Source organism: Guillardia theta (assembly GCF_000315625.1).
Source record: "Guillardia theta CCMP2712 unplaced genomic scaffold GUITHscaffold_16, whole genome shotgun sequence".
Lineage (NCBI taxonomy): Eukaryota > Cryptophyceae > Pyrenomonadales > Geminigeraceae > Guillardia > Guillardia theta.
The window spans coordinates 419,203-445,146 of record NW_005434658.1 but is presented as its reverse complement, the minus strand read 5'-3'; the positions used below and the strand labels follow the sequence as shown (position 1 = coordinate 445,146).

The 25,944-nt window shown below is 56.1% G+C and overlaps 7 protein-coding genes across 7 annotated transcripts in view; 4 read left to right on the top strand and 3 right to left on the bottom strand.

Moving 5' to 3' along the window:
• Positions 1-518: 518 nt before the first annotated feature.
• On the top strand, positions 519-2,552 carry VPS26A (vacuolar protein sorting 26A; the record flags this gene model as incomplete). The annotated part of the gene is made up of 11 exons (XM_005836844.1): positions 519-545; positions 598-693; positions 762-989; positions 1,187-1,257; positions 1,309-1,360; positions 1,538-1,630; positions 1,781-1,813; positions 1,860-1,957; positions 2,115-2,154; positions 2,206-2,282; positions 2,465-2,552. 11 exons carry the CDS (start codon positions 519-521, stop codon positions 2,550-2,552), a joined length of 903 nt encoding a protein of 300 aa, XP_005836901.1.
• A 44-nt stretch (positions 2,553-2,596) lies between these two features.
• Positions 2,597-5,242, bottom strand: GUITHDRAFT_161975 (hypothetical protein; the record flags this gene model as incomplete). Its single annotated transcript, XM_005836843.1, has 8 exons — positions 2,597-2,813; positions 2,959-3,045; positions 3,091-4,072; positions 4,123-4,224; positions 4,275-4,488; positions 4,535-4,865; positions 4,919-5,056; positions 5,108-5,242. The coding sequence occupies 8 exons, from the start codon at positions 5,240-5,242 to the stop codon at positions 2,748-2,750; spliced, it is 2,055 nt and encodes a 684-aa protein (XP_005836900.1). The 3' UTR covers positions 2,597-2,747.
• Positions 5,243-6,160: 918 nt separating this feature from the next.
• Positions 6,161-7,872, bottom strand: GUITHDRAFT_161974 (hypothetical protein; the record flags this gene model as incomplete). The annotated part of the gene is made up of 9 exons (XM_005836842.1): positions 7,770-7,872; positions 7,577-7,712; positions 7,236-7,531; positions 7,023-7,176; positions 6,905-6,964; positions 6,820-6,852; positions 6,751-6,765; positions 6,637-6,700; positions 6,161-6,591 (listed from the first exon to the last, which is right to left on the bottom strand). The coding sequence occupies exons 1-9, from the start codon at positions 7,865-7,867 to the stop codon at positions 6,161-6,163; spliced, it is 1,287 nt and encodes a 428-aa protein (XP_005836899.1). The 5' UTR covers positions 7,868-7,872.
• A 1,203-nt stretch (positions 7,873-9,075) lies between these two features.
• Positions 9,076-12,703, top strand: GUITHDRAFT_159401 (hypothetical protein; the record flags this gene model as incomplete). Its single annotated transcript, XM_005836841.1, has 10 exons — positions 9,076-10,494; positions 10,675-10,971; positions 11,015-11,101; positions 11,374-11,465; positions 11,517-11,553; positions 11,747-11,854; positions 11,934-11,986; positions 12,047-12,086; positions 12,276-12,351; positions 12,434-12,703. 10 exons carry the CDS (start codon positions 9,076-9,078, stop codon positions 12,496-12,498), a joined length of 2,274 nt encoding a protein of 757 aa, XP_005836898.1. The 3' UTR covers positions 12,499-12,703.
• Positions 12,704-13,203: 500 nt separating this feature from the next.
• Positions 13,204-16,111, top strand: GUITHDRAFT_135605 (hypothetical protein; the record flags this gene model as incomplete). Its single annotated transcript, XM_005836840.1, has 5 exons — positions 13,204-15,468; positions 15,534-15,577; positions 15,623-15,686; positions 15,733-15,870; positions 16,031-16,111. The coding sequence occupies 5 exons, from the start codon at positions 13,204-13,206 to the stop codon at positions 16,109-16,111; spliced, it is 2,592 nt and encodes an 863-aa protein (XP_005836897.1).
• A 3,075-nt stretch (positions 16,112-19,186) lies between these two features.
• On the top strand, positions 19,187-20,925 carry GUITHDRAFT_104313 (hypothetical protein; the record flags this gene model as incomplete). The annotated part of the gene is made up of 6 exons (XM_005837006.1): positions 19,187-19,998; positions 20,045-20,294; positions 20,337-20,384; positions 20,439-20,630; positions 20,681-20,729; positions 20,783-20,925. The coding sequence occupies 6 exons, from the start codon at positions 19,187-19,189 to the stop codon at positions 20,923-20,925; spliced, it is 1,494 nt and encodes a 497-aa protein (XP_005837063.1).
• Positions 20,926-21,015: 90 nt separating this feature from the next.
• GUITHDRAFT_161972 (hypothetical protein) overlaps positions 21,016-25,944 on the bottom strand; it is a gene marked incomplete at its 5' end in the record, with an annotated part of 7,160 nt that continues 2,231 nt past the window's right edge. Inside the window, 9 exons of the mRNA XM_005836839.1 lie at positions 21,016-21,234; positions 21,551-21,678; positions 21,892-22,519; positions 22,723-23,734; positions 23,817-24,064; positions 24,211-24,330; positions 24,585-24,743; positions 24,883-25,158; positions 25,361-25,574. Of these exons, the coding sequence (XP_005836896.1) occupies positions 21,136-21,234; positions 21,551-21,678; positions 21,892-22,519; positions 22,723-23,734; positions 23,817-24,064; positions 24,211-24,330; positions 24,585-24,743; positions 24,883-25,158; positions 25,361-25,574 (2,884 nt within the window). The 3' untranslated portion in view covers positions 21,016-21,135. The remainder of the gene's footprint in view (positions 21,235-21,550; positions 21,679-21,891; positions 22,520-22,722; positions 23,735-23,816; positions 24,065-24,210; positions 24,331-24,584; positions 24,744-24,882; positions 25,159-25,360; positions 25,575-25,944) is intronic.

The following is a 25,944-nucleotide window of genomic DNA, read 5'->3' as shown; positions in this document are numbered from 1 at the left end:
ATGGATCGTTACAAACCGTTTATTTTTACATTCTCGTTATAGGATTGTACATAGCCGTTACATACGGTTTCTGTAACGGGTATCTGCTGTGTCATCGAGGCGAGGATGGCGGTGGAGGGGGTGAAGACAAAGGAGGAGGAAAGGAGGAGGAGAGGAGGGGGAGAGGAGGAGGAGAGGAGGAGGAGAGGAGGAGGAGAGGAGGAGGAGGAGGAGGATGAGAGGAGGAGGAGGAGGAGGAGAGGAGGAGAGGAGGAGGAGGAGAGGAGTGGTAGATGAAGAATCAGCAGGGAGTTCGCTCATGTTCCTTTGAGCGGGGGGATGCAGGAAAGCAGTAGGCCAGGCGAGGAAGAATTCATGTTTCCGAACGATCCAGGCATGAAGTACATCATCAGAGATTCATGGTGCGATCAGCCGAGTTGCAGGTGGTTCATGTAGGAGGGAACACATGATTTTAAAAAAGGGACGAACGTTCTTGTTGGCCTGCTGACATTTCAGCAGCTTCACGTTGGCTTGCTAGTATGGATAAGCTCCTCTCAAGAGCTTCGGTGGGTCGAGACGACGAACCTCGTCCTGTGCCGGCTGACCAGTCGCTTGCAGGCTCTTGTAGGGTTGGGACCAGCGTGCACTCCCTCGATTACGTTCTCGGACGAGAGCTCGCGCAAGCGAGTGACATCGTACAAGGATGGTCAGCAGGTGAACCTTGTTGCATGCAGAGGGCCCTTCCTTGTCTCGGTCGCTAAGCAGGCTGGTGGCAGGAGCAGGTGCTGGTTTTCACCGACAAGGATCCTGTGGCGGGAGAGGTGACGTTGAAACTGGACCCGGGGAAGAGGCTCGAGCACATGGGGGTCAAGATAGAATTCATCGGCATGATCGAGATGTTCTATGGAAATTATCACGAGTTTACGAATCTTGTGCGCGATTTGGACGCTCCGGGCGAATTAACGCAGACGAAAGTGTATCAGTTCGACTTTGCTAGTGTAGACAAGCAGGTGAGACGGCAGAGGTGGTGATGGTGATGGTGATGGTGCTGCTGCTGATGATGATGATGATGTTGATGTTGTTGTTGTTGTTGTTGAGGAGGAGGAGGAGGAGGAGGAGGATTATCTGACCTGTGGTGTATCGTGTCACGCTGTGATGACGTTGCTGTCTATGCCCTGGTCTACCCTTGCTGATCGGAATGTCACAGTACGATAGTTACAATGGGATCAACGTGAAGCTGAGATATTTTCTCCGAGTCACTGTCGCCAGGCAGTACAGGTGCCTCTCCCGCCTCCCTGCTCCTCTCGACTGAATCGTTTCCCTGGGTAGCCCCAATGTTGTGTTCGAGCAGGATATCTGGGTTAAGAACGTACAGACGATGGTGAGAGGGCTGGGAGATAATTGCACGACTTGGCATGCGGGGGTTGGAGGAGAGCAGAGGGGGGAGCATGAGATGAAGACTGACTGACTTTTGCTTCTTGGCCGACTTTTCCCATCGCTTGGTTCCATCAGCCGGTAAGGTCGAACGAGTACTTTCAGGGACCCTGACGTTTTGCAGCCTGAGATCAACAATAGCATCAAGATGGAGGTCGGAATCGAAGATTGCCTGCACATCGAGTTCGAGTACAACCGCTCCAAGTATCACTTAAAGGTTTGAGATCTCCTCCTGTGTCCTCGTCCTCGTCCTCGTCCTCGTACATTTTTGCTTCGTCTCGCTTCCCATATCCCACACCTCCCACATCTCTCCTCCTACCCGTCCATGCTTGCTGTTCCAACCCATCCTGACCCACATGCTGTCCAGGACGTTGTCATCGGAAAGATTTATTTCCTCTTGGTCTGAAGACGGACTGACAAAGTGCCAAGACTAACAAGTTCTGCAGGTTCGTCTAAAGATCAAGCACATGGAAATCGAGATCAGGAAACGCGAGTCGACAGGCTCAGGCTCTGACCTGTACAACGAGAGCGAGACTATCACTAAGTATCCACTCATCTCCTCCCCATCCCTTCCTCTCCACCTGCTCCTCCTCATCCCAAGACTAAGTTTCTCCTTGATAATCGACACTCCTGCCTCTGCTCGTACTTCCCTGTTTCCCCTCTGCTCAAAACCCTCTTGCGGCTCCTCACTTCTCCTGCAGGTTCGAGATCATGGACGGAGCTCCTGTGCGAGGCGAGTCGGTACGTTGGGCACTCGCAGCCTTGACTCGACACTAAAGACGGCTGCCGCAGGTTCCGGTCCGGCTGTTCCTGTCCGGGTTTGACCTCACTCCCACCTACCGTAACGTGAATAACAAGTTCAGCGTGAAGTGAGTGCTCGGAGGAGAAGAGGAAAGGGAGGGATGGAGGGAGGGAGGGATGGAAGAAGAGAGGGGGGGGGAGAGGGACGGGGGTGGGGGTGGAGGGGGGTGAAAACGAGGTAGAGGGGCAGGCTGTGAGAGTTGCAGGGACCAAGGGGAGGAGGGGGAGAGGAGAAATGAGATCGCTGCAGGTACTACCTCAACCTCGTGCTAGTGGACGAGGAGGATCGTCGGTACTTCAAGCAGCAGGAGATCACTCTGTGGCGGAAAGAGCTCTAGGACATGTAATTGTAAGAAGCAACGTACATAGCAAGTCAATCGGAAAAAGATGATTTTTTTCATTTTTGATCGTAATAACCAAATGTCAGACAACGAAGAAAAAAGGGTTCAAAGTGACATCATGTAGTGCGCCCGACTCCTCCAGGTATCGTCAGGCGCGGCTTCCTCCCATTCCTCCATCCCTCCCTCCAGCTTCTAGTTCTTCTGCAGACGCCGCTTGTAGTCTTCCAGAGAGAGTTTCTTCCCACTCCCGGAGCTGACCTATAGAGATTCGAGTCAACAGAAAAGGTTCAAATGAACAAAAGAGGGGAAGGAGCGGAAGAGAAGAGCAGGGAGGGAAAGAGACGGATGCCAAGAGCAGGGAAGGGACGGATGCGAAGACGCAGGCCAGGGAACGAGGGGAGACCTTGATGTTGTCCACAGGCTTTAGAGGATTGACTGAGCGAAAGAGCATAGGGGCCTCATCTAGCTTCTTCGGAGCGCTCATGTCGATCTGCGAGAAATTCAGGGGCGGCAAGCAGTCCTGCAGCAGGCGGACCTCAAGGTCGAGCTGCTCAGCAGCATGCGCTTGCTTGATCAGCGAGTGGGAAGAGGTGGAGGCATCCGAGGACGAAGCAGAAGACTTCTTGCTCAGCAGAAGACGCTCCTCCTCGTCATCGTCGTCGATCTCAGCCTCAACATTCAGCCCGTTCTTTGCTGGTTCTGTGGTGTTGAGCGACTCTCCCTTGAAGCGATCGTCCTCAGCGATCTTGCGGGCGTCAGCGTCCTCGCCCTTCCCTCCAAACTGAAAGTAAACGGTCTGTTGGTAGTGTCTTGTACATGTGATGTTCCTCGATGACTCTAGCTTCTTTGAAACTGTTCGGTTCGCAAGGTGGTTCCTCTGGTTGATCTTGTTCACACTCTTGTATCCTTGCTGCGCAGATTCTTGCTGCTCCTTCTCCTTCCTTTCTAGCTCGTTCACCTTCTCTCTAAGATCTTCCCAACGTTGATAAGCCTTGTCCTTGCTATCTGGATCCGCGTCGGTGAGCTGCTTGTAATCCTCCCAAGCCTCCTCCATCTCATCGTGAAGGCAGAGCTTATTCAGAGCAACGTTGCCTGACGTACTTCCTTTCTTCCGTTTCTCTTGCAGGATCTGCTCGACAACACCCTGATCATATCTGAACTCCTCCTTCCATCGCTTCTCCAACTTGGCCTTCAGCTCGTCCAGCTCGTCGTCAGTCGGGAGTTTCTCGCGCTCGATCGAGACGTCTTTGCACCATTTGTCTACCTCGGAGTTCAGGAAGGGTTTGTTGGAGACAAGCGTCATCTGAAACTTCTTCTGTTGACCAGCATGCGTCACACAAAGGACCTTCTGCAAAGGAATTTTTCGCTTCGTCTTGGAGCAAACACCTTCGTACTTCTTGTCCACTTCCTTCAACCCTATGATTTGGCCGAGGATGTATCGTGTCTCTCCCAGATTGTTTTCTCCCAGATTGACGCGAACAAACAGTCCCTGAACAAATTCACCGAAGAATGGTTCACTGTCAAAATCATTCAGTGGCCATCACAACACAGATTTTCACGAACTCACTTGACGTACTCAAGGAGCCTGTCGCGGGACACACGGGCTGCCTCGACCTTGTCGTAGGCAACTCGAGGATAATCACGGAATTCTTCTTGAATCTGACGATGCCTTCCAATCAAGTCAACCTCGTACTATGGGCAACAAGCACAGAGCGACACCTTGGCTTCACAGTCTTCTCGAAGTGTGGTTCTTCCCTCTGCTTTTCTCGCTCATGACCTCGAGGAGACCTCTCCTCGTCGTCGCCATCATCTTCCACAACCTTGAGCCTGGCCTTCTTCGACTGGTCTTGAGTCTTGCGAACCTCCATGTCCTCAAGAGCTGCCTTCTTCTGCTGCTTCTTGTCATCGACTGGCTTCACGTCCCTTCGCGACCCTGCAACTTGCTCAGTCCTGTGACGAGCATGGAACGTGGGGCTCACGTATGCCCTGGGAGTTGGAAGCACTGGCAGCAGGAGCTTGGTTCAAGCCCTCTTTCTTCTTCTTGTGCCGTACCATCCAGGCTTCCTTAGCAAGGGTCTGCTGATCTCGACGCTCTGAGATGATGGCCTCACGCTCCAACTCGTTCAAGCTCATCATCCACTTCCTGTCGTCCTCGTTCTTGAAGAACTCCTCGTCATACTCGTCTTCGAACTCCGAGGAAGACTCGCTGTCGCGTGCCACAGGAGCAGCGGCCGCGCGGCCTCGCTTCTTGACCGGCATCGTCTTCTTCGTCTCTACCTCGGAATCGCTCGAGCTCGAGCTCTCCTGGGCCTGCCCCCCCGTCACGTGACTGTCAAGACAAGAGCACGAGAGTCTGGTATTACAGGTGACTCGTCCTCGCTCCCTGAAGAGCTGCTGCTGCTGCTGCTGCTGTCCGCCTTCCTTGCTCGCTTCTTCCCAGACGAAGGCACCGACTTTTTACCGACAGGAGTTCTCGCCTGAGCTGCTTGCTTCGGCAAGGTCTGAAACATTCAAGTTCAGAGACTAGGTGTGCAGACCATGGTCACTTTAACCTTCCCAGCTTTCCTCCCTGGTGTAGGTGCCGACGGCGCCGGCTCGGCTTTCTTGCCTTGTTTCTCCATTTCCTCCCTGCTCTCCTTCATGGCTCGTTCCAGCTGACGCTGTTCTGAGCGCGAAGTGTACGACATGGTTACCTGCCGTGCCCATGATCGGTGTCAGCATGAAACAAGTCGGGGCGAACTCACAAACCTGCTCAACCTCAGGTATCAAGATGTACTTCCTGGGACTGTCTCTTGCTCAGTATCACCACGGAAACCCTTCCAACGCGTCTGCGCCTTCAACGCAGGCCTCCTCCTTCAACAGTCTTGCCCTCTGCCCCGCTGCCTTGGCTCGTTACCGGCCCTCCTCCTTCGACGGACCTGCGCCTTCCACAGCCGCCATCGGCTCCTCTCCTCCACACACCCTACCTCGCCCCACCCACCCTACCTTCCTACACCAGTACCACGTGGGGGGGGGTAAATGACTGCCTTGTACCCCTGATACAAGGCAGTCATTTACCCCCCCAGTGGTCGATCCCCATGGGGGTCATACCACCCCGACATGAACCAGGCCAGGTCCAATGGATGAATGTGAGGGGTAGGGGTACAGACGCATGTCGTGGGTGTTTATAATGATTAGGGGTGGTGATATGGGAATGAGGAGGTAGGGGTTGTATACAGTCCAGAAAGGAATGGAGGGGTGGGGTAGTCAAGAAAATCAAGAACAGGTGAAGAAAACAAGTGGATACCAGAGTGAAGATGAGTGGTAGAGGTAACAAGTGAAGATATGATGTCGAGATCGTGCAAACAGATCAACGAGGATGTACAACAAGCAACATGAAAACATCAGTGACAATGCTTGAGCTAGGCGGGATCAAACCCCCACAGATAGCCATCGAGAGGAAGTCAGGAGTATCGCCTCCGGTCCCAAGGCTTTAAGAAACCTGACGTCCTGCCTTGATGACACAAGCAGACTGTGACTGTACAAATTGTTTATGTTGAGACGAGAGCCTGTGCAATTAGTTGACTTGGAACGCCGCCTCCAAACTCGCTCTAGATGTTGAGGACTCAAGGCGAATTCTGCTGGTTCCGTTTCTCCATGCAACGAATCAACCGCAGGAGCGTCAGGTTGACGGGAGTTGCGATGCCATGCTTGAGGCCTTCATTGACAATCATGCCATTGATCGCTTCGATCTCCGTTATTCTCCCTTTAAGCATCTGTTGAGAAAATGAATTATAAAGTCGATCGGATCCCGGCATGAAGTTCCATACATCTGCCAGCATGCTGCTTGTGTTCTTACAAGTATCCCGCGCTACATTCATCGCAAGGTTCGCACATGTCTCCTGCTCCGCACGACCAACGTCACTATTCTGCCAAAGACAGGCAACAAGCAATCCAACCCATCCTTCTTCGACGAACTCCCTCAGCTCCTGTGAATCAGCCCCCTTCTCTCGTTCAAGCACTGCACATGCCACCTGGAAGCCCTCCTTGGCTATGTCTGCTGTGCCGCTCAACCTTCACAATGTGAACGATGGGTTGTCACCTCGAATGAGTTCGCAGGATTCTTCATTTTCTAACAGGAAGCCGTTCTTCTCTCCCAGGATTGTCTGCGGAGAAGTTTGCTTCACGTAGCCAACAGAGATTGAACGCAGCATACTGTCAGAGCATTGATCTGGAGATAAGCCAAAGTCACGTGCATCAATGAGGGAGAGGGAAATCACGATACCGACGCATTGACACAAACTTTTCTCCATGTTCGCTGCTCAGCAGTGTGACCGCCAAGATTGATCTCACAGAGTCATTCGCTCAACCTGCAGGATGTCTTGACAGATCTGAGTTGGTATCCCGCTGTCATTCAGTAGCTGCACAGCCTGGAGTGAAGCGGTAAACTTTTGCGGAACCTCCTTGTGACATCATCGACGAAGAGACCTGCTCCAGAAGGCTAGAGCTGACGGTGTCGATGGATCCATATTCACACACGTCCAGTGTCCCTCTTCCTGCATGCGCGACTACACCCGGCTCCATCATGTATGCTCCTCCAGAATAAATCCCTTGGATCAATGTTGTAGAGACATCATGGTACCTGGGAATGACTGAAGTCAAGAGATCGAGTTCGATCTGGCATGGCAAACAGTGCCAAACCTCAACGCCTTGTGAATAACTTCCATGTGCCCAACACCATTCATCACAGCGATACAAAGGCTCCCGTGTGAGCCTGACAGAACTCTTGCTGCCTGCTCGGCTGCTTTGCGCAGCCCTGCTTGTTTCACAGCGATGAAGACTATGCTGGGTTTGCCGAACCCGTAAAGAGACTGAGATTCTCTCTTCAGGTCCTCTACCTCTGACAAGGACTCTGCGACTCGGACTTGACCCATCATCGTCTTCGTACCCACTGTCCCCTCCTCCTTGACAACGATTCCTCGTACTGCCTTCACGGCCTGGAAAGGTCGTCACCCATCCCAAACAAGCATGGATGGATGAACCGAAGCATGTTCGCTCGAGCCCGTCAGCAGCCATACTCGGTCTCTCATTCTGCTGACAGCAGCAATCCTGCCCGATAGCAGGCTGCCTATGGAACCCCCTCCTATCACCGCGATGTTCTCGATGCTTGTTATCTCCCTGTGCGACAGCATCACAACCCATCACAACGCTGAGCAACGCACACAGCAAGACAACCTCATGGAAGGGACATGCATCGACCTGCTCTCACCGGCATGCCGGCATGGCAAGCTGGCGGCGACCCGAGCCCAAGCACAACGAGAGAGCCGCTGCATCGCACAAAGACTGGACCACATCCCCTCAATGACATACCACCTTGCTCTGAGGCGGACTCTGAGGCAGGCTCAAACTCACTACCACTACACTGCGCTAAACTACCCCCATCCCTCATTTTGACCTTCCTTACCACCGGTGATCAGACTACCCCTACCCTCCGATCAGTACCGAACTCATGAAGTTCGTATCTACCCCCGCACCCCTACTGCTCCACCCATAAAGGCGGTAGGCGGCCGCATGGTAGCGCTCCGGACCGCCATGGCTCTCATAGCGACGGCAGCAGCGACAGCCTCGCCGATCATGAGCAGCATGCAGAGACAGAGCGGAAGGTCGAACCGTCCCAAACCATGTCTCCCGAGCTCGCCTTGCATGTCCTTCAGAGTGAACGCGCCAGTTGCATGCTGGGCGCTGGGAAGAATCCGATTTCAGCGTGCTTGCTGTCAGATGAAGTGTTTGTGTGTCGAGGATCTTCTTGACCTGCCTTTGAACATCTTCATGTTCTTGTTATGCTGAACCTTCACCTCTACCCTCCTCGCACCATATTCCTTGATCATCACAACAGTACGATCTTGTTCCTTTGGCCGCTCACGTATGGAGTTTCAGGGTGCGTTCAACTGGTTTTGCCTTTGCGTTCAACGCCTACAACGGTTTGAGATCGAATGTAATATCTCACTCCCGACATCATCGTCCTGCAGTGCATGAATCATGCGATCGCTGACTCTCGTGCCTGTCAGATCCCTCTGAAGAGGACGGAAAGAAGCTCGGAGGGCAACATCTTCAGGTGAAACAGAACACTCCTCCTCCTCCTCCTCTTGCCCCCCCCCCTCCCCCCCTTCAACCTTGTTCGTCACCTGCTCGCTCAGAATGCCGCTGGTTTCAACGAGATCAATCCGGCTCAGCGCTCTCAGGATGCAGGTGTTATGTCCCCCTCTGCTCTTGCGGTCGTTCCTTACCTCGCCAGCAGCAGGACGACGTCGTTTGGCAGCGAGGGTGCTACGATGATCGAGGAGTGTGGAGGAGGGGATTTTACTCCAGCTCCTCCACTCCCTCTCCCGTCAAGAGCACGACTCCTGCTCCACCCGTCACGGGACACAAGGAGGAGAAGGCCCCCGCCGCTAAGGCCCCCGAGAGCACCGTGGCGGCTCCGAAGCCAGCTCCTGCGGAGGAGGCGTCTGCTGGGAGCTTCCGAAAGCACTTCATCTCCAACATGATAGAGAGGGACCTCGCAGAGAAGAAGCACAGCCTCGTGCGCACGCGCTTCCCCCCTGAGCCCAACGGCTACCTCCACATCGGCCATGCCAAGTCAATCTGCCTCAACTTCGGCGTGGCGAAGGAGTACGGGGGGCGGACGAACATGAGGTTCGACGATACCAACCCAGTGAAGGAGGACGAGGAGTACGTGCGGTCCATCCTCAAGGACGTGCGATGGCTGGTCGGCGGGTCTGTGGACAGTGCGGATCCGTGGGATGGCAACACGAGGTATGCCTCGGACTACTTCGAGACCTTCTATGAGGCGGCAATTCATCTGATCAAGAAGGGGAAGGCGTACGTGGAGGAGCTGACGGCAGAAGAGATCCGGCAGTACCGTGGGACGCTGACTGAGCCTGGGAAAGAGTCTCCGTTCAGGAACAGGCCTGTAGAAGAGAGCCTGGACCTGTTCACAAGGATGAGGAACGGGGAGTTCGAGGACGGCAAGTACGTGGTCCGTGCCAAGATCGACATGGCCAGCCCGAACATCAACATGCGGGACCCGACGCTGTACCGCATCAGGAAGGCCACGCACGTGATGACTGGGGATAAGTGGTGTATCTACCCCATGTACGACTTCGCCCACTGCATTTCCGATGCTGTCGAGGGCATCACGCACTCGCTCTGCACTCTAGAGTTCGAGGACCATCGCCCCCTGTACGATTGGGTGCTCGACGAGCTGAGGGACTCCGGACTGATCGAGTGCCTGTCGAAGGGCGTTCCCCCCCAGCAGACCGAGTTCTCGCGCCTCAACCTCCAGTACACCGTGCTCTCCAAGAGGAAGCTGATCCAGCTGGTGGAAGGAAAGCACGTGCATGGCTGGTCGGACCCCAGGATGCCGACGATCTCCGGCATCAGGAGGAGGGGATACACTCCCGAGGCCCTCCGGCTCTTCTGCGAGAGGATCGGAATCAGCAAGGCCGACAACAACATCGACATGTCCGTGCTCGAGGACTGTGCTCGGGAGGTGCTGGAGGACGATGCCCCTCGGGTGTTCGGCGTGCTGGATCCTGTCAAGCTGACCATCACCAACTGGCCGGAGGGGAAGGTAGAGATGTTCGAGGTCGACTCGCACCCCAAGAGGCCCGAGCTCGGGATCCGGCAGCTCCCCTTCAGTGGCTCCCTGTACATCGAGAGGGAGGACTTCAACGAAAATCCCCCCAAGGGCTACTTCAGGCTGACCCCCGGGGGCGATGTGAGGCTCAGGTTTGCCTACGTGGTCACTTGCAACGAGGTCGTCAAGGACAAGGAGGGGAAGGTGGTGGAACTGCGCTGCACGTACAACCCGGACACGAGAGCTGGAGCTACGCCTGAGGGGATGAAGAAGGTCAAGGGGATCATACACTGGGTCTCACAGGAGTCTGCGATCCCCTGTGAGGTACGAGCAGGAGGCAAAGAGGAGGAGGATGAGAGCGAGGAGAGCGGGGGGGAAGGGGAGGAGCAGGCAAAGAGCAGGAGCAGGAGGTGCGGGGAAGAGGATAAGTAGGAGCAGAAGATAAGGAGAGGAACAAGGAAGGAAAGGGGCGGGGAGGAGGAGACGGGAGCTGACTGGATTCAGGTGAGGGTGTACGATCGGCTGTTCAACGCTGCTGCTCCAGGGAAGGAGCACGAGGATGGAGACTTTCTCAAGGACTTGAACCCTGACTCGCTTAAGATCATGAAGGGAGCCTTCGTCGAGCCTTCCGTGAAGGACTGTGAGGCAGGAAAGCACTTCCAGTTCGAACGGATGGGCTACTTTGTCACGGACACAGAGGACAGCAAGCCCGGCTCGCTGGTGTTCAACAGGGTCGTCACCCTCCGCGACAACTGGGCCTCCTCCTCCTCCTCTTCCTCTGCTCCTGCTGCTGACAGCAAGGTATGCCCCTTCCTCCCTCACGTCGATGCTGATGCACTCGAAGCCGCAGCAGCAAGCGCAGCCACCAGCAGCGGCGGCGGCAGCAGCCGATCTGGAGGACGTGAGACGTTTGGACATCCGCGTTGGAAAGGTAACGAAGGGGTGGAGGGGGACGAAGAGGATGCCAGGGGCGAAGAAGGGAGAATTGGAGAGGAGAGGGGAAAAGCAGGAAGGGGAGGGTAAGTGACGATACAGGTGTGGAGAGGAGCCCGCAAATGTTGGAAGGGGGAGAGGGAGGAGGGATGAAGGGGATACGAGCAGGAGCAGGAGCAGGAGCAGGAGCAGGAGCAGGAGCAGGAGCAGGAGCACAAGGAGAATAGAGTCTTCCGCTTCGCTTCTTGCATCTTCTAAGGGGCTTCACAGATCGTGAAGGCAGAGAAGCATCCCGATGCTGACGCCCTCTACGTGGAGAGCATCGATGTGGGGGATGAGACCGGACCGCGAACGATCGTGAGGTAGCGAGCGAGGAGGAGGTTGGAGGTGCAGGAGGATGAACCTTGCTGCAGCGGGCTAGCAAAGCACATCCCCTTGGAGGAGATGCAGGTTAACTCTGCCCTTCCTTCCTTCTGTTAGCCTTCATCTCCTGCTCCTTGAACCTTCTCTTCCCCCTCCTCGTACCTAACTCCTCCTCCTCCTCCTCCTCCTCCATTATCCTCCCAACCCCCCTCCCCTCGTCTCCCCTCGACATGCTCGCGTACTCTACGAGTCCTACTTCCCTCTGACGAGACTGCAACAGGATCGTCTGTGCATTGTCCTCTGCAATCTCAAGCCAGCCAAGATGAGAGGCATCGTCTCCGAGGGTATGGTGCTCTGCGGCTCCGACGACTCGCAGGGGCTCGTTCAGGTATCCTCCTCTCCTCCTGCTCTTCTCATACATGCTCCTCTGTTCCTGCTCCTCCTTCTCTTCTCAAGATCCCATGCAGCTCCTCGAGCCTCCTGCAGGAGCGGCTGTGGGTCAGCGTATCACCTTCGAAGGGTAAGACGTCAGTCTCGCGCCCTCCCCGCTCACCGTCTGCTGTCCCTCTTCTTACCGCAGGTTCGGAGAGCCTCAGCCCGATGAAGTCCTAAAGTCTAAGGTGAGGAGCAGGAAGCAGGAAGCAGGAAGCAGGACAGGGGAGGAGGGCAGTACAGCAGAGGAGGAGGAGGAGGAGGAGGAGGAAGAGGAGGAGGAGGTGTTGGTGGTGTTGGTGGTGGTGGTGGAATAAGAGGAGGGGAGGGGAGGGGAGGGGAGGGAGAAGCTGTTCAAGGTGCCTGACTCTTCCCAGGCCCAGCAGAAGGTCTGGCCCAACGTGGCTCCGGACCTCAAGCTCAACGCGGAGGGAGTAGCCACTTACAAGGACGGTAAGCTTGAGCTGCTTCACCTCACCCCTGCTTCACCTCACCCTCTCCTCTTCCTCCACCTCCTCTCATCCTTCTCCCTCAGCCATGGCCAAGTGTAAGGAGGGGACGCTGTCCTGCAAGACCCTCAAGAGCTGCCCCATCGGATAGCCATTGAGCTATTGCCGGGATTCTTCAACTGAACCCGCCGGGGCGCGTACCGGGCGAGGCGCGGCCGGGCCCGCCGGTGTCCGACTCGGAGCCCGGGCCTCGCAGGCCCGGGTCGTGCGATTATCAGGCTGACCGTGCTACTTGAAAGGATTAGCCTGAATCAAAGTGTGGAGAGTCCGAAGCCTGAAATAAAGCCGAAATAACGAACTTCGGAAAATAAAACCGAAGCGCGCGACCGCCGTGAGCGACCGCCGTGAGGCCCGCGGCGGTCGGGGCCGGGCTGCCAGGCTGGCGGAACAGTTCGTGACAGGCCCGCCTCAGACTGACCCTCGAGTGGAAGTTAACAAGCCTTTGAACTTATTTCAAATTCAATCTTTGTCATTGAAATTTCATCGATTGGTTCTATTTTACATACTCAAATTGAATTTTTTTGTAGAGTTCTTGGACATGGACGTTGTTTTGCTCGGATTTGTTGAGGCGAAGATGGCGAACTGACGACATGTGGGGGTAGAAACGCAGCGAAGCAGAGCTCGAGATCAAGAGCGGAGAGCGGAGAGCAGAGGAAGAGAAACAAGTGCAGTGTAGCACTCTCTCTCCTCCTCAAAATCTCGATCTATGATATTTAATCCCCTCACGCCCAAGCAAGGGTACTCTGAATCGCATCTCGGAAAGTTCGGTCGTTGCTAAATTGCAGTGGTCCGAGCCATGGGGAATGACGAAACTCCTTGCTCAAACCATCTCCGCATCGTCTACTGGGGGAGCGGGTGCACGTTTGAGCTCAGGGATACTCTACATGATTTGGAGCCAGCAGCCTACCGGTACATCAAGCTGTTTCAAGCGGAGCTGATGGCTTCCTGGGATTGCCTGGCCTGCAGAGATTGCAGCAAAAACGCGCGAGATGCATGGGTTGGCAAGGAGTCTGGCTGGGCCCGTGAGCTTGCGAAATCTCTCGTATTTGTTCCGATATTTCAGCACCTGGGCGGGCGACAGACTTTGGAAGAGCTTGCAAGGGTCCGACCTGAGGAGGACCAGGACAGGCAGGACAAGTTCCTCGCAGAGCTGCTTGTTGCCTTGTACCTGATCTACAGGGATGATCGCAAGCTTTCGCAGATAAGGGCAGTAGTGCCTGTGGTCGTGTCAGAGGGGAGTAGATGGCTTCTATCAAGGCAGGCGATGGAGGGATTGAGCCTCGGAGCCTCGCTGAAGACATGCAAGTCAGCAGCAAGGGAGTTGAGCCTCATAGGAGCAGGCGAGTACCCGGAGATCTTTGAAAGACTTCAGCGGTGGTCGATCAAGGATACGGTCAGAGCGATCCTGTATGGAGGGGATGGCATTGGGGGGATGACAATCTTTTATACGTCATGCTGTGTGTTTGAAGAACCCTGTCTTGTGGAGCACAAGTCAAGGGATGAAGATGCCTTCGCGTGTGCATGCATGGTCAAGGATCGACTGCCAGTGACGTTTGGAAAGTATGTGAAGAGGGTAGTGGAAAGGTACTTGAAGCACACCTGCTGCGGAGGCGCAGTTTCTGACATCCTTGAGAAGCATGGTTTCAAGGGCTCGATACTCGAGAGCCTGTCGGCATTCAGCCATCAACAATGTCCCTCCGAGGCGACCCCAAGCAGATGTCGGCGCTGTAATGCGAGGGCAGGCTGCTGCTTGCTGCGTGCGGCAACAGCGATGGAGGCAATGTGTCTGGATGAAAGCATCACACAGAAACTAGGGGAAGCACACGTCACCCTCTCCCACGACAAGCGGCTGAGGCCCCTGAAGGAGCAGCTCTACCGGTACAAGGACATAGAGGCCGATGGGATCCTTGCCATGATGACCACCAACTGCATCGAGACCGGCATACTGAAGCTCCCGACTCAGTTGGCCATGCTCGGTCTAAGTAGCCTCTATGCCTCCTTTGCATACTTTCAGCTCGCCCACCTGTTCTCGGACGCAAGGTGGGTGTACCAGCCTGACGAGAGAAAGCCTTACATCCCTAAGACGCTACGAATCACCCGAGTCCTTGATCCTGCCATCAACGTCATGTGGGCCGTTGGGGTGCCTCTGAGCATGTACTTGGCGCTAAGGGAAAGTCCTCTGCTAGCTAAGAGGCTCATCTCCTTAATAGTTTTTCTGGGAGCAATGCTGTACTTGACGTCAGGGATCAGCGACTACGTGCAATGCAAGTATGCAGGTGGAGGAATCGGCAGCGCGTGCAATGGTAGATTCAGTCTTACCGCATCCTTCTCTGTGTTATGTGTGTTCTTGTCGGGCCATCTTGTACAGAGGTACATCTGGGTCATTGTGTACCTGGCTCAAGGTGGATACATCTTCTACACAATGTCTTTGAACAGCAGCTGGAGCGTTTGGGCCAAGACCTTCTTTCGCGTTTACGGGGGGATAATCATTACTCTAGTTCCTCTTATCCTGATACGGTATCAGAAGATGCTGAAGCAAGCTCATGGAGGCATGGCTCTTGAGACCACAAAGATAGAGGAGGTCTGGAGAAGCGCATTGAAAGCAGAGAGGGAGATGATCGATGATCTGGCATCCAAGTCGCGCCGAGTGTCAGCCAGGCTCCAGATGATTTTCAAGGCAGCAAAGAAGTTTCGCCCCTCATGGCATCGGCACAAGGTGCAGAGACAGCGCTTCTCGAGCAAAGGGAAAATTTTGCAGTCCTCGCAGGACATCGAGAGCATGTACGAGAAGGCACAGCTGATCAGCCCCTTCTTCCAGATGTTCATCAAGAGCTGGAATGTTGTTGGATTCGTTCACGAGGGTAGACTAAAAAAGATCTCGAGAGCAATGCAGAAGGTAGTTCGTTCCTACGGCAGGGACCCTTCCTACCTCACAGACCTTGTGCGCTCTACCGTGATAGTGAAGAGCATGTCGGAGCTCAACTCGTGGCTGCAAAGACTGCTCGACTGCAGCACGATTGGTCGAAATGGAGTTGTTGACGAGAAGGAGGAGGAAGAAGAGGTAAGGGAGCTTGTTGAGATACTGCAATGTCGGGTTCGATTGCTGTACGTGATATCTGGTGGCAGGGGGACACGAAGAAACTTTTCAACATCACAAGCATCAAGAATCGGTGAGGAGTCCAGAGGCTGAGCGCGCAATTGACAGTCCTCGACAGGTTTGATCCAAAGTATGACGCGCGCGAGAGCGCAGGCTATCGCGATCTCTGCGTCAACGTAGAGGTGCGATCAGTGTGGGCTCAATTCAAGGGTGTGAAGTTTGTCTCAGATGGGATGGAAATTGAAGGACTTCCCGAGAGGTTTGGAGGTCGTTCCTGTTTGTCGATGGAAAGAGACTCCAGGGTTGATAAAGCACATTTGTGAGATCCAGGTAAGAGCTCCATGCAAGTCGACAGGACGAGTGAAAGTGAGAGGAGGGAGGGATACGACGGGGTCATTGAAACTTCAGGGAGGTGTGACAGAGTCGGAAATCGAAAGGGAAAGAACGAAATAATAGGGTGGCTATGGAGGCAGGGAGGCAGGGAGGCAGGAAGGCAGAGAGAGAAGAGCTCTGAACAGACACACAGGTGACAACGGAAGATATCTTTGAAGTCAAGAAGTACTTTCACAAGCAGTACATAACGTTCCGCAACATCGTCTGTCAGTAGGCACCAGCGATGTCTACTGACAGACGATGTTGCCTTGGCGATAACACCATGTTGCAACATACTGTATCATATCGTTAAACTCCAAATAGAGGCTCCAGAACTCCAAGTCCGCGGCCGCCCGAGCAGCCTCGCGGGGGCGGCCCGGCGTCACCCGAACTCGGAATGAAGTTTCGGAACCCGTGCCACTCAGTTACTGGCATCCGATCCCGGCGGCGATCATCGGATCCGCCTGAGTGCCCCGGCGGTGCCACCGGCGGCGGCCACTGCGCGGCCGCCGGGGCCCGGCCCGTAGGCTTGCCGCTGTGCCAGTTAGCTCAGCGACTCGTCCTTCATAGGTAGTTGATGCTCTACGGACTCTTGAGGAGCCGACGGGCGGTTCGGTGCACAAGACGTTTCCTCGTCGACCTGGTCATCTTGGAGAGGAGCAGCCATATCGCATCCTGGCAGCATGCAAGCTTGCAAGCCTTGAAGTTTCCCAGCCGGGCTCCCCACCTCCAGTCACACTCCCTGAGTCACCCGCGCCCGCATGATCTCAGACTCGGACCAATCCCCCCACCTCCCCCACCTCCGAGGCTCCCAACCGTTCCCCCGGCGTAGGCTGAGGCAATCAGATCGTCGCCAGTCGGAGACTTTCCGGTGACCGGCGAGCACGGCTTACTCTCTTCTGGAAGCTAGAATAAGGCCCTGACGACAGCAAGGCAAGCGTGTGGTTGTAGTAGTCTGTGCTGGTGTAGTGTGCTCGGCTCCTCGCTTCTGCTCCCTCTTCCGCCGCGCAGTCCTTGCATTGCGATCGCTGCCCGGCCCGGCCCGTGCTCGCATATGCTGCTGCGCGGCCCCCGCAGTCCTTGCATTGCGATCGCTGCCGCTCGTGCTCGCATATGCTGCTGCCCCCCCACTCCTTGGCCGCGGCCCGACTCACGAGTCAGTGACTCGAGGCGAGGCTGCCGGCGGGACCGTACCCGGGACCCGGGCCGGCACTCAGGCCACTGCCAGTGCCATGGCACAGGCTGGCAGCGCGGCGGCAAACTGAAAGTTAAGTTAAAAATCAGTGCGAGGCCCGGACCGTGAAACTTGAGTCAGGCCCAGGCTGTTCGGACGGACGGTTAGGGTTTTAGAGTCGAGGAGGTTACTCAGTTGAATTATCATGGGCCAGCCGGGAACTTGACTCAATTGTGAATCTTTACTCAAAATTAAGTTAAAAATCAGTACGAGGACACACAAGTTGAAGGGCACTATGTTTTGACCCGTGGTCATAATTTGTTGTGGTCAAATCAAATCAGGCAACAGCGGTCGCTGCTGGCAACCCGTATAGAGGCCAAAGATATGAACCCCTACCCCCTGATTTTACCTCTTATTACCCCCTAGTCTTCCTACCCCACCCAGAAGAAGCCTGATCGTTCCTCTTGTTGAGAATTTGGAAATTCAATTATTTCATGAAAAAATATGTATCAATTTGAAATTAGAACCACGGGACGACATTGCAACACCAACTTTCAAATTCTTTTTTTTTCCTCGATAAAATTGTACACATTAGTCACCAGATTCAACGATGCACGGCTTGGAGCAGACGCTGACGTTGAGGGGAAAGGGAGGAGGAGGAGGAGGAGGAGCCAAGTTCACAGCTGGAAGTAGCAGTGGTAGCACCACGTCATCCTCCGGGGATGAAGATGGTCCCTTCACATTCGACTCCCCCTACATGTCCATCATCCTGGGTAAGTAAGCAGTTTTGTATGCCCTTTGCGCTCCCACAGGCTGATGCCTGCTGCTTCTCCAGGGGTCGCCACTTCCGTATTTTCGATTATCGGGTTGATTTGGTACATACGGAGATGGTTGTGTCATGATCTGTGCTCATGTATGCATTCCTGACAAGCTGGCAGGCGTCAGGTGAGAGCACGACAGCAGCTGGAGTCGGCGCAGTACTTCACGCAGCCTACAACAAACAACAGCGACATCCCTATCGCTGTATGTGCTGTTCTTGTTGCTTGTAGACCCTCCTGTGTAACGAGAGCTCGTGTCAAGGTGCCAGCACAGGACGGGGAGGTAGCGACAGGGACGGCAAAGCCTGGAGAGGCTGTTCAAGGCAATCAACATGAATGGATGTTGGCAGAGACTGATAGTAGCCTTACAGTGGATGGATATGAAGGGCAATTCGCTGGTCAGTATGCACGTGCAGCATATCGCTGAGAACGTGATTCTCGCTGAGAACATGATGAAGCGTGCGAGTCGCAGATAAGACCAAGATCTCAGACATGGGAATCAGAACCCATCTGAGTGGTTGCCATGTGAGAGTATAACAATCAAGAATACAGATTGCGAATAACTTGCTTCAAGTTTCTTGCCACGATATGTTGCAGAAGCACAAAACATTCATCCAAAACTCTTTCACGGCACTCAGCAGTGTTAGGCCGCCGGAGGGGACCCTTCGGATCATCCGGATAACTTAGCCTGTAACTAAGTAAGTTTCCGGCGACTTCCGGCGCCGCCGGGATCATTCTGATCGCGCGGCGGACCGTCCGGTGCCGTCCGTCCGACATCTCACTGACCCGGCGGCCGGCGGGCCGCCCCCTGGCATGCCGTGCACGGTCACGGTCACGAACTTCGGAACTTGGAAAGGGCGCCGGGGACTCACCTCAGTGACTACCGGGGTTGCCAGTTGAGTGGCTAAACTTGAAAGCTACGGTAAACGTTCCGGGTGGCTCACCGTGTCGGCGGCCCAACCGGCCAGCTCGCTGTGATCGGACTCAGGTTGAAGCTTCGAAGGATACCTGGACAACTTCGAATAAACGGTTGAACGGTCAAGCCTTGAAGGTGGCACACCTCACCGCCCGGGCCCGGAGGCGGACCGTCCGATCGTGACCGTCCGGGTCCGGCGCCGGACAGTAGGGTACTGCTAGGCTACCGTCGGCGTACTGGGCCGGCCGCGGCCCGGCCGGCCGCCCGGCAGCAGTCACCCGGTGGCCGGGCACGGTGACCGTACTCGGCGATCCGATCCGTCAGTCAGTGATTCTGATCGACACGGAAAGGAGCCTGAGGCGGGCCGGGGCACTGGGACTTGAAAGAGAGTTCCGAACTCAGATGGGCGGGATTGGCGGGTCAGGAATGGCGAAGCTGTGTGCGGCGATGGCGGGGCTGATGCTGATGGGAGGATGCACAGGAAGGTTCATCGCAATGGTCGATACAGACAAAGGGACGAGAAGGAGTCACTTGGAAGCTGAGAAGTCACATAGCTTGTACCGACCACTGGCTCTAAGGGGGGGAGGGGAAACAGAAAAATCGTCGAGCAGGAGTGAGGGTGCTTTCGATCCCTCGATGGCGAGGAAGAGGATGGAGACCATGTGGTCTCGTGAGTCGATCACCTTCGGGGAGGAGCAGAGCGCCATGCACATTCATAGAGAAGAGTGGATCACCGACCGACTTTGCCTGACCAAGGGCTTCGAGATCGTTCGTGACGACCTCCAACTCTCCTTGGAAGGCTTGTCAGTGTGTACAGCAGATCTTACCTGCCCGTCCGTCGCATCCATCCTGGGAAGATTCTCATGCGGGGAATCGTTTTCGACGCTCTTCTTCTCCGAGCTCAGTCACCCCAAGTTTAAGTGTTTCGAATCTTCCTCCATGCAGAGCAGCTTCCTCAAGACCTCGGTAGCCAGGGAAGCCACGGGCATGCTGGGAGAGAGGTTCCGCTCAAAGTTCTACAGGGGTAATCCTCTGTCCTATCAGTTGTTCAACTTCGACGTTGTTTCGCATGTCAACATCTCCATGCTCACTGCGCAAAGCAAGTACCCGAGCTCGAAGTCAGGCCAGGATAACAACCATTCCTGCATCCTGGGATGTTTGCGAGCCTTCGATCCCGACAATTCCAATCATGTCCAGATACGAAGGCTGCTCGGGTTCCTGCCTCCTTATTCCACTTCCCTTGCGCTCACTGCTCTGCAGGGAATCGAACTTTGAGTTCCTCTCGTCCAGCGCTGCCGGCAAGGGGGAGGAAGCGCAGGAGACAGCCTGCCTGATTGCAGGTTGCATCCTGGCTGTGCAAGGGATGCGCGAGGTCATGGAGTCCATGAGCCGAGTGATGGATGGGAGGGGGATGTGTCATGCCACGGCCTCCCTCCTCACGGACAAGCAGCAGGATCGAATGCTCTACTGCGCGCGAGGGTCAGTGTTCGATGGTCAGATCCGAGAGCAGGTGATTCCGTTCCTGTTGTGGAGGGCAAGTGACGGGACGCAGGGGATGGGGACTGATGCGGCCAAGTACAAGGTACATCGCATACTCCATGTAAGTGACTCCCAAAGGTCGACCTGTCCCTAACGGAGAGGTCCATGATCGCAGCGGGACGGAAACAACCGTTTCTTCATTAAGTACGGGGACATCAAGTTCTACGACATCTACTTCATGCCGTATCCTCTCCGGGAGGGAGAGGATGAGGCGGCGAAGGAGGACGAGATTGACGAAGCGGTAGCGCTCTCTCCCGAGGACGAGGCAGAGGGGAGTCAGAACATGCTCGTTGCCCTCTGGTGCAAGGTGAAGCAGGTTGCTTGGATTGCTGTAGCCCTGTTAACCCCCCTTCTCAGATGAGAGTCATCCCTCCCACGGTGCTGGCAGTCGGAATGCTTCTACTGGGTACGTCTCGAGGGGAGGAGAGGTTGGAAGGGTTTCACGAGCTTGCATGCCAGGGTTCTCGCAGTCAGGACAGAAGGACGTGTTTCAACAGACTTTTGACCCGCTGCTGTCAAAGGGCCGGGAGGTCAAGAAGTGGATTCAACGGACGCTAGAAAAGCACCGAAAGAGTGAGGCAGTAAAAGGGGCGAAGAGGTAGAGATGTGCCAGAGCCATGGCTCGTGGTTTTGACAGCTCGAAGTTCATACGAACATGCTTCGTCTTTCGTTGTTTGTTGTTGTTGTTGTTTGTTGTTGATGATTGTATTGTTCTTGCTGCTGCTGCTGCTGCTGTTGCCGATGTTCTTGTTTTGATTTTCATCAGTATCACACAGAGAGAAAGAGGATGATATCCTCCTCCTCACGATCTATCATGAGTTCTTCAACGACTGCACTAGAGATGACCAGTTGAGCGCCCATCTCTTCTCTTCTCTTGTCACAGAGCTGTACTCCCGCAGAATCTTCTCCACCTGCCATCCTCCTTACCACAGGAAGCAACGAGGCGATCCCCCCCTCCTCCCTCCCCCCATGGACCCTCTCCTGATCGACTCCCTACACCTTCCCAGTCTGCTCCCTCCGGTCTCCATCCTCCCTCGCTCCAGTTTACCATTCTACCTCCTAACTCCCTTCCACATCATCGCCTCCTCGCCATCTCCTGTTTATCCACCTCTTACCCTCTAACCCGCTCTCCTCTCCTCCCAGTCATGCTCCAACTCCTGTCCCCTTCTCATCTCCTCGTCCTCCTCTACCTCACCTCCTCCTCCCTCCTCTCTCCTCCCTCTTCACCTGGGTGATGAAGTAGAGACGGAACTGCGTGTAGTTCCGATCCCTCATCTTCAAGGCAACGGCATGATTCATGGAGTCGTTTGCCTGCAGCTCCTCCCCGGGCTCCGTGCGGATCTTCGACAGGAGCTCTGCAGCCCCACGAGGTAAGGAGACGCCAAGGAGCAGAGGGAGAGCAGGGCAAGGGCAAGGGAGGGGGTAAGGAAGGCGACAAGAAGGGAAAGGGGGTGGGGAAGGCGGACGCGGAGGACGATGTTGTTGATGAAATGACGAAGGAGGGTGTCGGGAGAGCGGGAGGAGGTGATTGTGGAGGAGATGGAGGGGAGGGGAGGAGGAAGAGTCACCTTTCGATGTGATGGAAGAGTCTCTCTCTATAGCATGCACCAGCTGTAGGACAGCGTTGGCTCCGAACTCCCCCACTTGGATCCCCTTCCAGGACTTGACAGGAAATGCCTTCCCCTCCGGCAGCTCCCTGCCCGCCGTCCCCTCCTTGATCTTCGCGTGCTCCCGCATATTGCTCAGGAGGCTCTTGCGGACCGCTATGACGTCCTCGTCCGTCGGCACAAGGTCTGCGGGCTGAACGATGGTGTCGTAGAGGAGGAGGAGGGCTCGGGTTGCATGCACGATCTCGCAGAAGAAGCTCCAGCTCTCGTCCGACTCGATCTTGATGCTCTTGAACATGCTCTCTTCCGTGACCTCCATCGCCCGCCGATGCCTCTCCTCCTCAACCGCGCACAGCGCGTCGAGCTCCGTCCTGGCGTTGGTGTTCCCAAGGGAGGGCTTCAGCTTCACGCTGTTCTCCTCCCTCAGCTCCGTCCATCTCTCTTTCTCCTCCGCGAATCTCGCCTCCACCGACTTCCGCAGCATCCTCGACCTCCTCCTTGCACGTTCTGCGATGTTCTGGAAGAAGGCGTTGGGCACCTTCCCCATGGCCGTTGAGATCCTCGCCACTATCGACCTCAAGCTTCGTACCTGCCAACAGACTCAACAGGTCCAACAGGTCCAACGGGACCTCCCTCGCCTCCCTTGCTCCTTCCTTGCCTCATCTCTTACCTTCTCTCCCCTCTCCCCTGCACTCTCCTCCCCTCTTCCTCCTCTCCTCCCTCCCTTGGTCTTTCTCTGTATTTCCCTCCCCTGCTTCTTGCCCCCTCCCTCCTACTCTCCCTCTTCCAGACCTTCTTCTGCATGTTTAGCATGGCGCTCTCCTTGAGCTCCGTCAGCCTCGCCTCGTTCTTGGCCGTGAAGTCCTCAGGCTTGTCGGGTATGTATCGCTCGCTCGTCGTCGCGGCAGCCCCGGCCTTCCTCGTGATCTCTCTGTCCCCGAGCTCCTCGAAGTAGCTGGACACGAGCTGCTGAAGGACCTCCCGCTGCCTCTCCTGTATCTTCTCGATCGCCTCCTTGAACGTCCCCTCCAATTCCTCCACTGCCTCCCGCGACTTCAGCACCTCCGCGTACCTCTCAGCTGGGCTCTCCTCCTTCGGAACCTCCTCCTCTGCCTTCTCCTCCTCCCCGCCCTCCGCTTCCTCCTTCTCGGGCCAGAGGATCGGCTTCAGCTTCTGCAGGTACTCCGACTCCTCCATCAGCTCCTTCAGCTCCTCAGGCACGTCGGGCTGGGGCAGCTGCTGTGAAGGAACGAGCTCTACCTCCTCCAGCTGGATATTCGACTGCAGGCACTCTGTGTACCTCACCATCTGCAGCGTCCGCCAGCGAATCGACTCGAGGCAGACGAGGAGGCGGAGGGAGAGGGGACTTTGCTGGTACTTCTCCTCCTCCTCCTCGTCCTCCAGCCTGATAGATTTGTAGCTCTCGGACAGGGAGAGCGGAGCCCCAGCACACAGCCCCTCCAGCTCCACCAGCTTCCCCTCCACCGCCTCCATCCTGGCCTCGCACCGCTGTACCTCTTGCTGCTGCATGAGGGAACAAGTCCTGATCTCCTTGTCCACGCTCTCCAGCAACCTGATGTCCGTCTCCACGTGCGCTATCGACCCCTGGAACTTCTCCAGCTCCTCCTCAGCAGCCTTCTTGTGCCCCTCCAGCAGCTGCTCCCCGTACTTGATCCACTCCAGCTGCCGCTCAGCAGCATCCGCGTCCAGCTCGTCCAGGTACAGGCGGTACGCTGCGACCTCTTCTGGGTTGTAGAGCCCTCCCTTGCCCGCTGGGCCCCCGAGCTCCTCGAAGACAAGGCAGCTGAGAAAAATGCTCGTCAGATCGCCCTCCCTCTCTCCCTCCACCTCCACCTCCCGTCTTCCTCCCCCTGCTCCTCCCCCACCTGTCCAAGAACTGCTTGTTCATCTTCTTCAGCCCCTGCAGAGCCTCTCCGGCAAACCCCCGCAGCCTCTCCAACCTCTCCCCCGCCGCCTCCAGGAAGCTCGAGTACTCCAGCTTCGCCAGCCGCTGGTAGTTGGCGAGCTGGGAGGTGTTAGTAGCCTGCGACAGGCTCTCCACCCTGTTCCTCTGCGCCTCCCGATGCTCCAGCAGCGCGTTCTCAGCTTCTGCGATCATCGACGAGAACTGAGTCTGCAGCAGAGGAAACGTGTCAGTCCCCTGCCCCTCCACGAGCTGCGAAAGAGCTGGCTTGCCTGCTGGGCGGCAGCTCGCATCGAGAGCGCGCCGATGTGCCGGTCCTTCCTGGCTTCGTGCTGCATCAGCTGAGTGTCTCTGACCTCGTACACGTCCATTTCCGCCTGCCCGGGTCTGGGGGCCCAACGGCGGAGCCGCTCGTCGAGCTCGACCGTCAAGTTCTCCTGCTCCGACTTGACCGTCTCGTCCGTCACTTTCAACGCCTGCAACGAGGGGAAGAGGAGGGGAAGGGAGCGGGGGGGGAGGGGGGGAGGAGGAGGTGAGGTGAAGGGAGAGTTGACAAGGGACAGGAGGCCAGCACGTGGGGGAAACAGAGGACGGGGTGGGCAAAGGAAGGGAGAGCAAGAGGAGGACGAGGCGGACGAGGAGGCAGGAGGGAGGAGGGAGGAGGGAGGAGGGAGGAGGGAGGAGGGAGGAAGTGTCAGAGGAGCTGGCAACAGCAAGGAGCCTGTCTTACTTCGTTGTCGTGCCTGCTCTTGTACTCCAGCAGGCCCCTCCTCTGCGTCCTCCTCACCGCAACGATGGAGGCGACGGGAATCTCGAGGACCTCGAGCAGAGGCTCGTTCCCCCACGGAGAGAAGGGGTTGAGAGGAGACTCCATGGCGTTCGCGATGAACTGCAGCAGGAGGAGGATCAGAAACCTGCTCTCCTCTCCTCTCCTTCTCTCTCCTCTCCTCTCCTCTCCTTCTCTCTCCTCTCTTCTCCTCTCCTCTCCTCTCCCCCCTTCTCTGCAATCAGATTCGTTTTTTCCTCACCTTGGGCTTCTTCTCGCCTCCTTCGCCCTCCTCCTCCTCCTCCTCCTCCTCGGGCTTGGGAGCCTCTGGCTCAGGGTCTTCTGCCTCTGCCTCCCTCTCCTGCTGCGCTCGCTCCTCCGCCAGCCTTGCCTCCTCCTCAATCTCCTGCGGCAGCTTGCGCGGGATCTCAAGGATTCCAACGCCATGGTGAGCATGCGTGGGGACGGTACGGTCTTGCACGAAGATCCTCCTGCTCGACTCGAGTGTGACGTACTCAAACTCTTCTCCTACTGCCGCCTGCGGGGAGTGAGCGGGAGGGCAGGAGGAGGAAGCCGAGGGAGGATGTGCAGGGGAGGGAGAAACATGCAGGGCAGCAGGAGACGAAGGACGAGAGGAGAAGGGGAGGAGATGCAGAAGGGGGGAGAGGAGGGAAAGAAGGACAGGAGATGCTGTGAGGAGGGGAGAAGGGTTTTGACGCAGCAGGTGAGAGGGGATGTACCTCGTCATCGTCGAGGAGGAAGGATTCGTCGTCTTCTCCCTCCTTTTCGCCCTCCTCCTTCTCCTCCTCCTTCTCCTCCTCCTTCTCAACCACCTCGTTGGACAGGGCCAGTCGCGTCAAGATCAGCCCGTCGATCTCCTCGAGCTGACTTCTCATCTTCTCCTCGAAGTTTCTCGTCTCTTCCATCCCTGCCTCGTAGTACCGCCGATACTCCCTGCACGACCAGGCGTGAGGGACGTCGAGGAGGAAAAAGTCGATTCAGCTAGCGAGCGAAGGAGGCAGAGGATGGGGAAAGATTGTGACGCAGCAGGAAGGAGTCGGGGAGACGAATTTTAGGTGGAGGAGGAGGGGGGAGGGGGAGGGGGAGGATGGAGAGGGAGGAGGAGGGGGAGGGGGAGGAGGAGGAGGAAGGGGACCAGAGCAACATAGAGGGGCAGTGAAGCGAGGAGGAGAACAGGAGGGGGAAAGAGACAAAATTGGGTTGAGGAGGATATCAGGGGAGCAGCAAGGAACTCCCTCTGACTATCAACATTTCAAAGCACGCAGCACAAGTTACAAAAGGCAGGTCCAACCCGTCGAGCCCC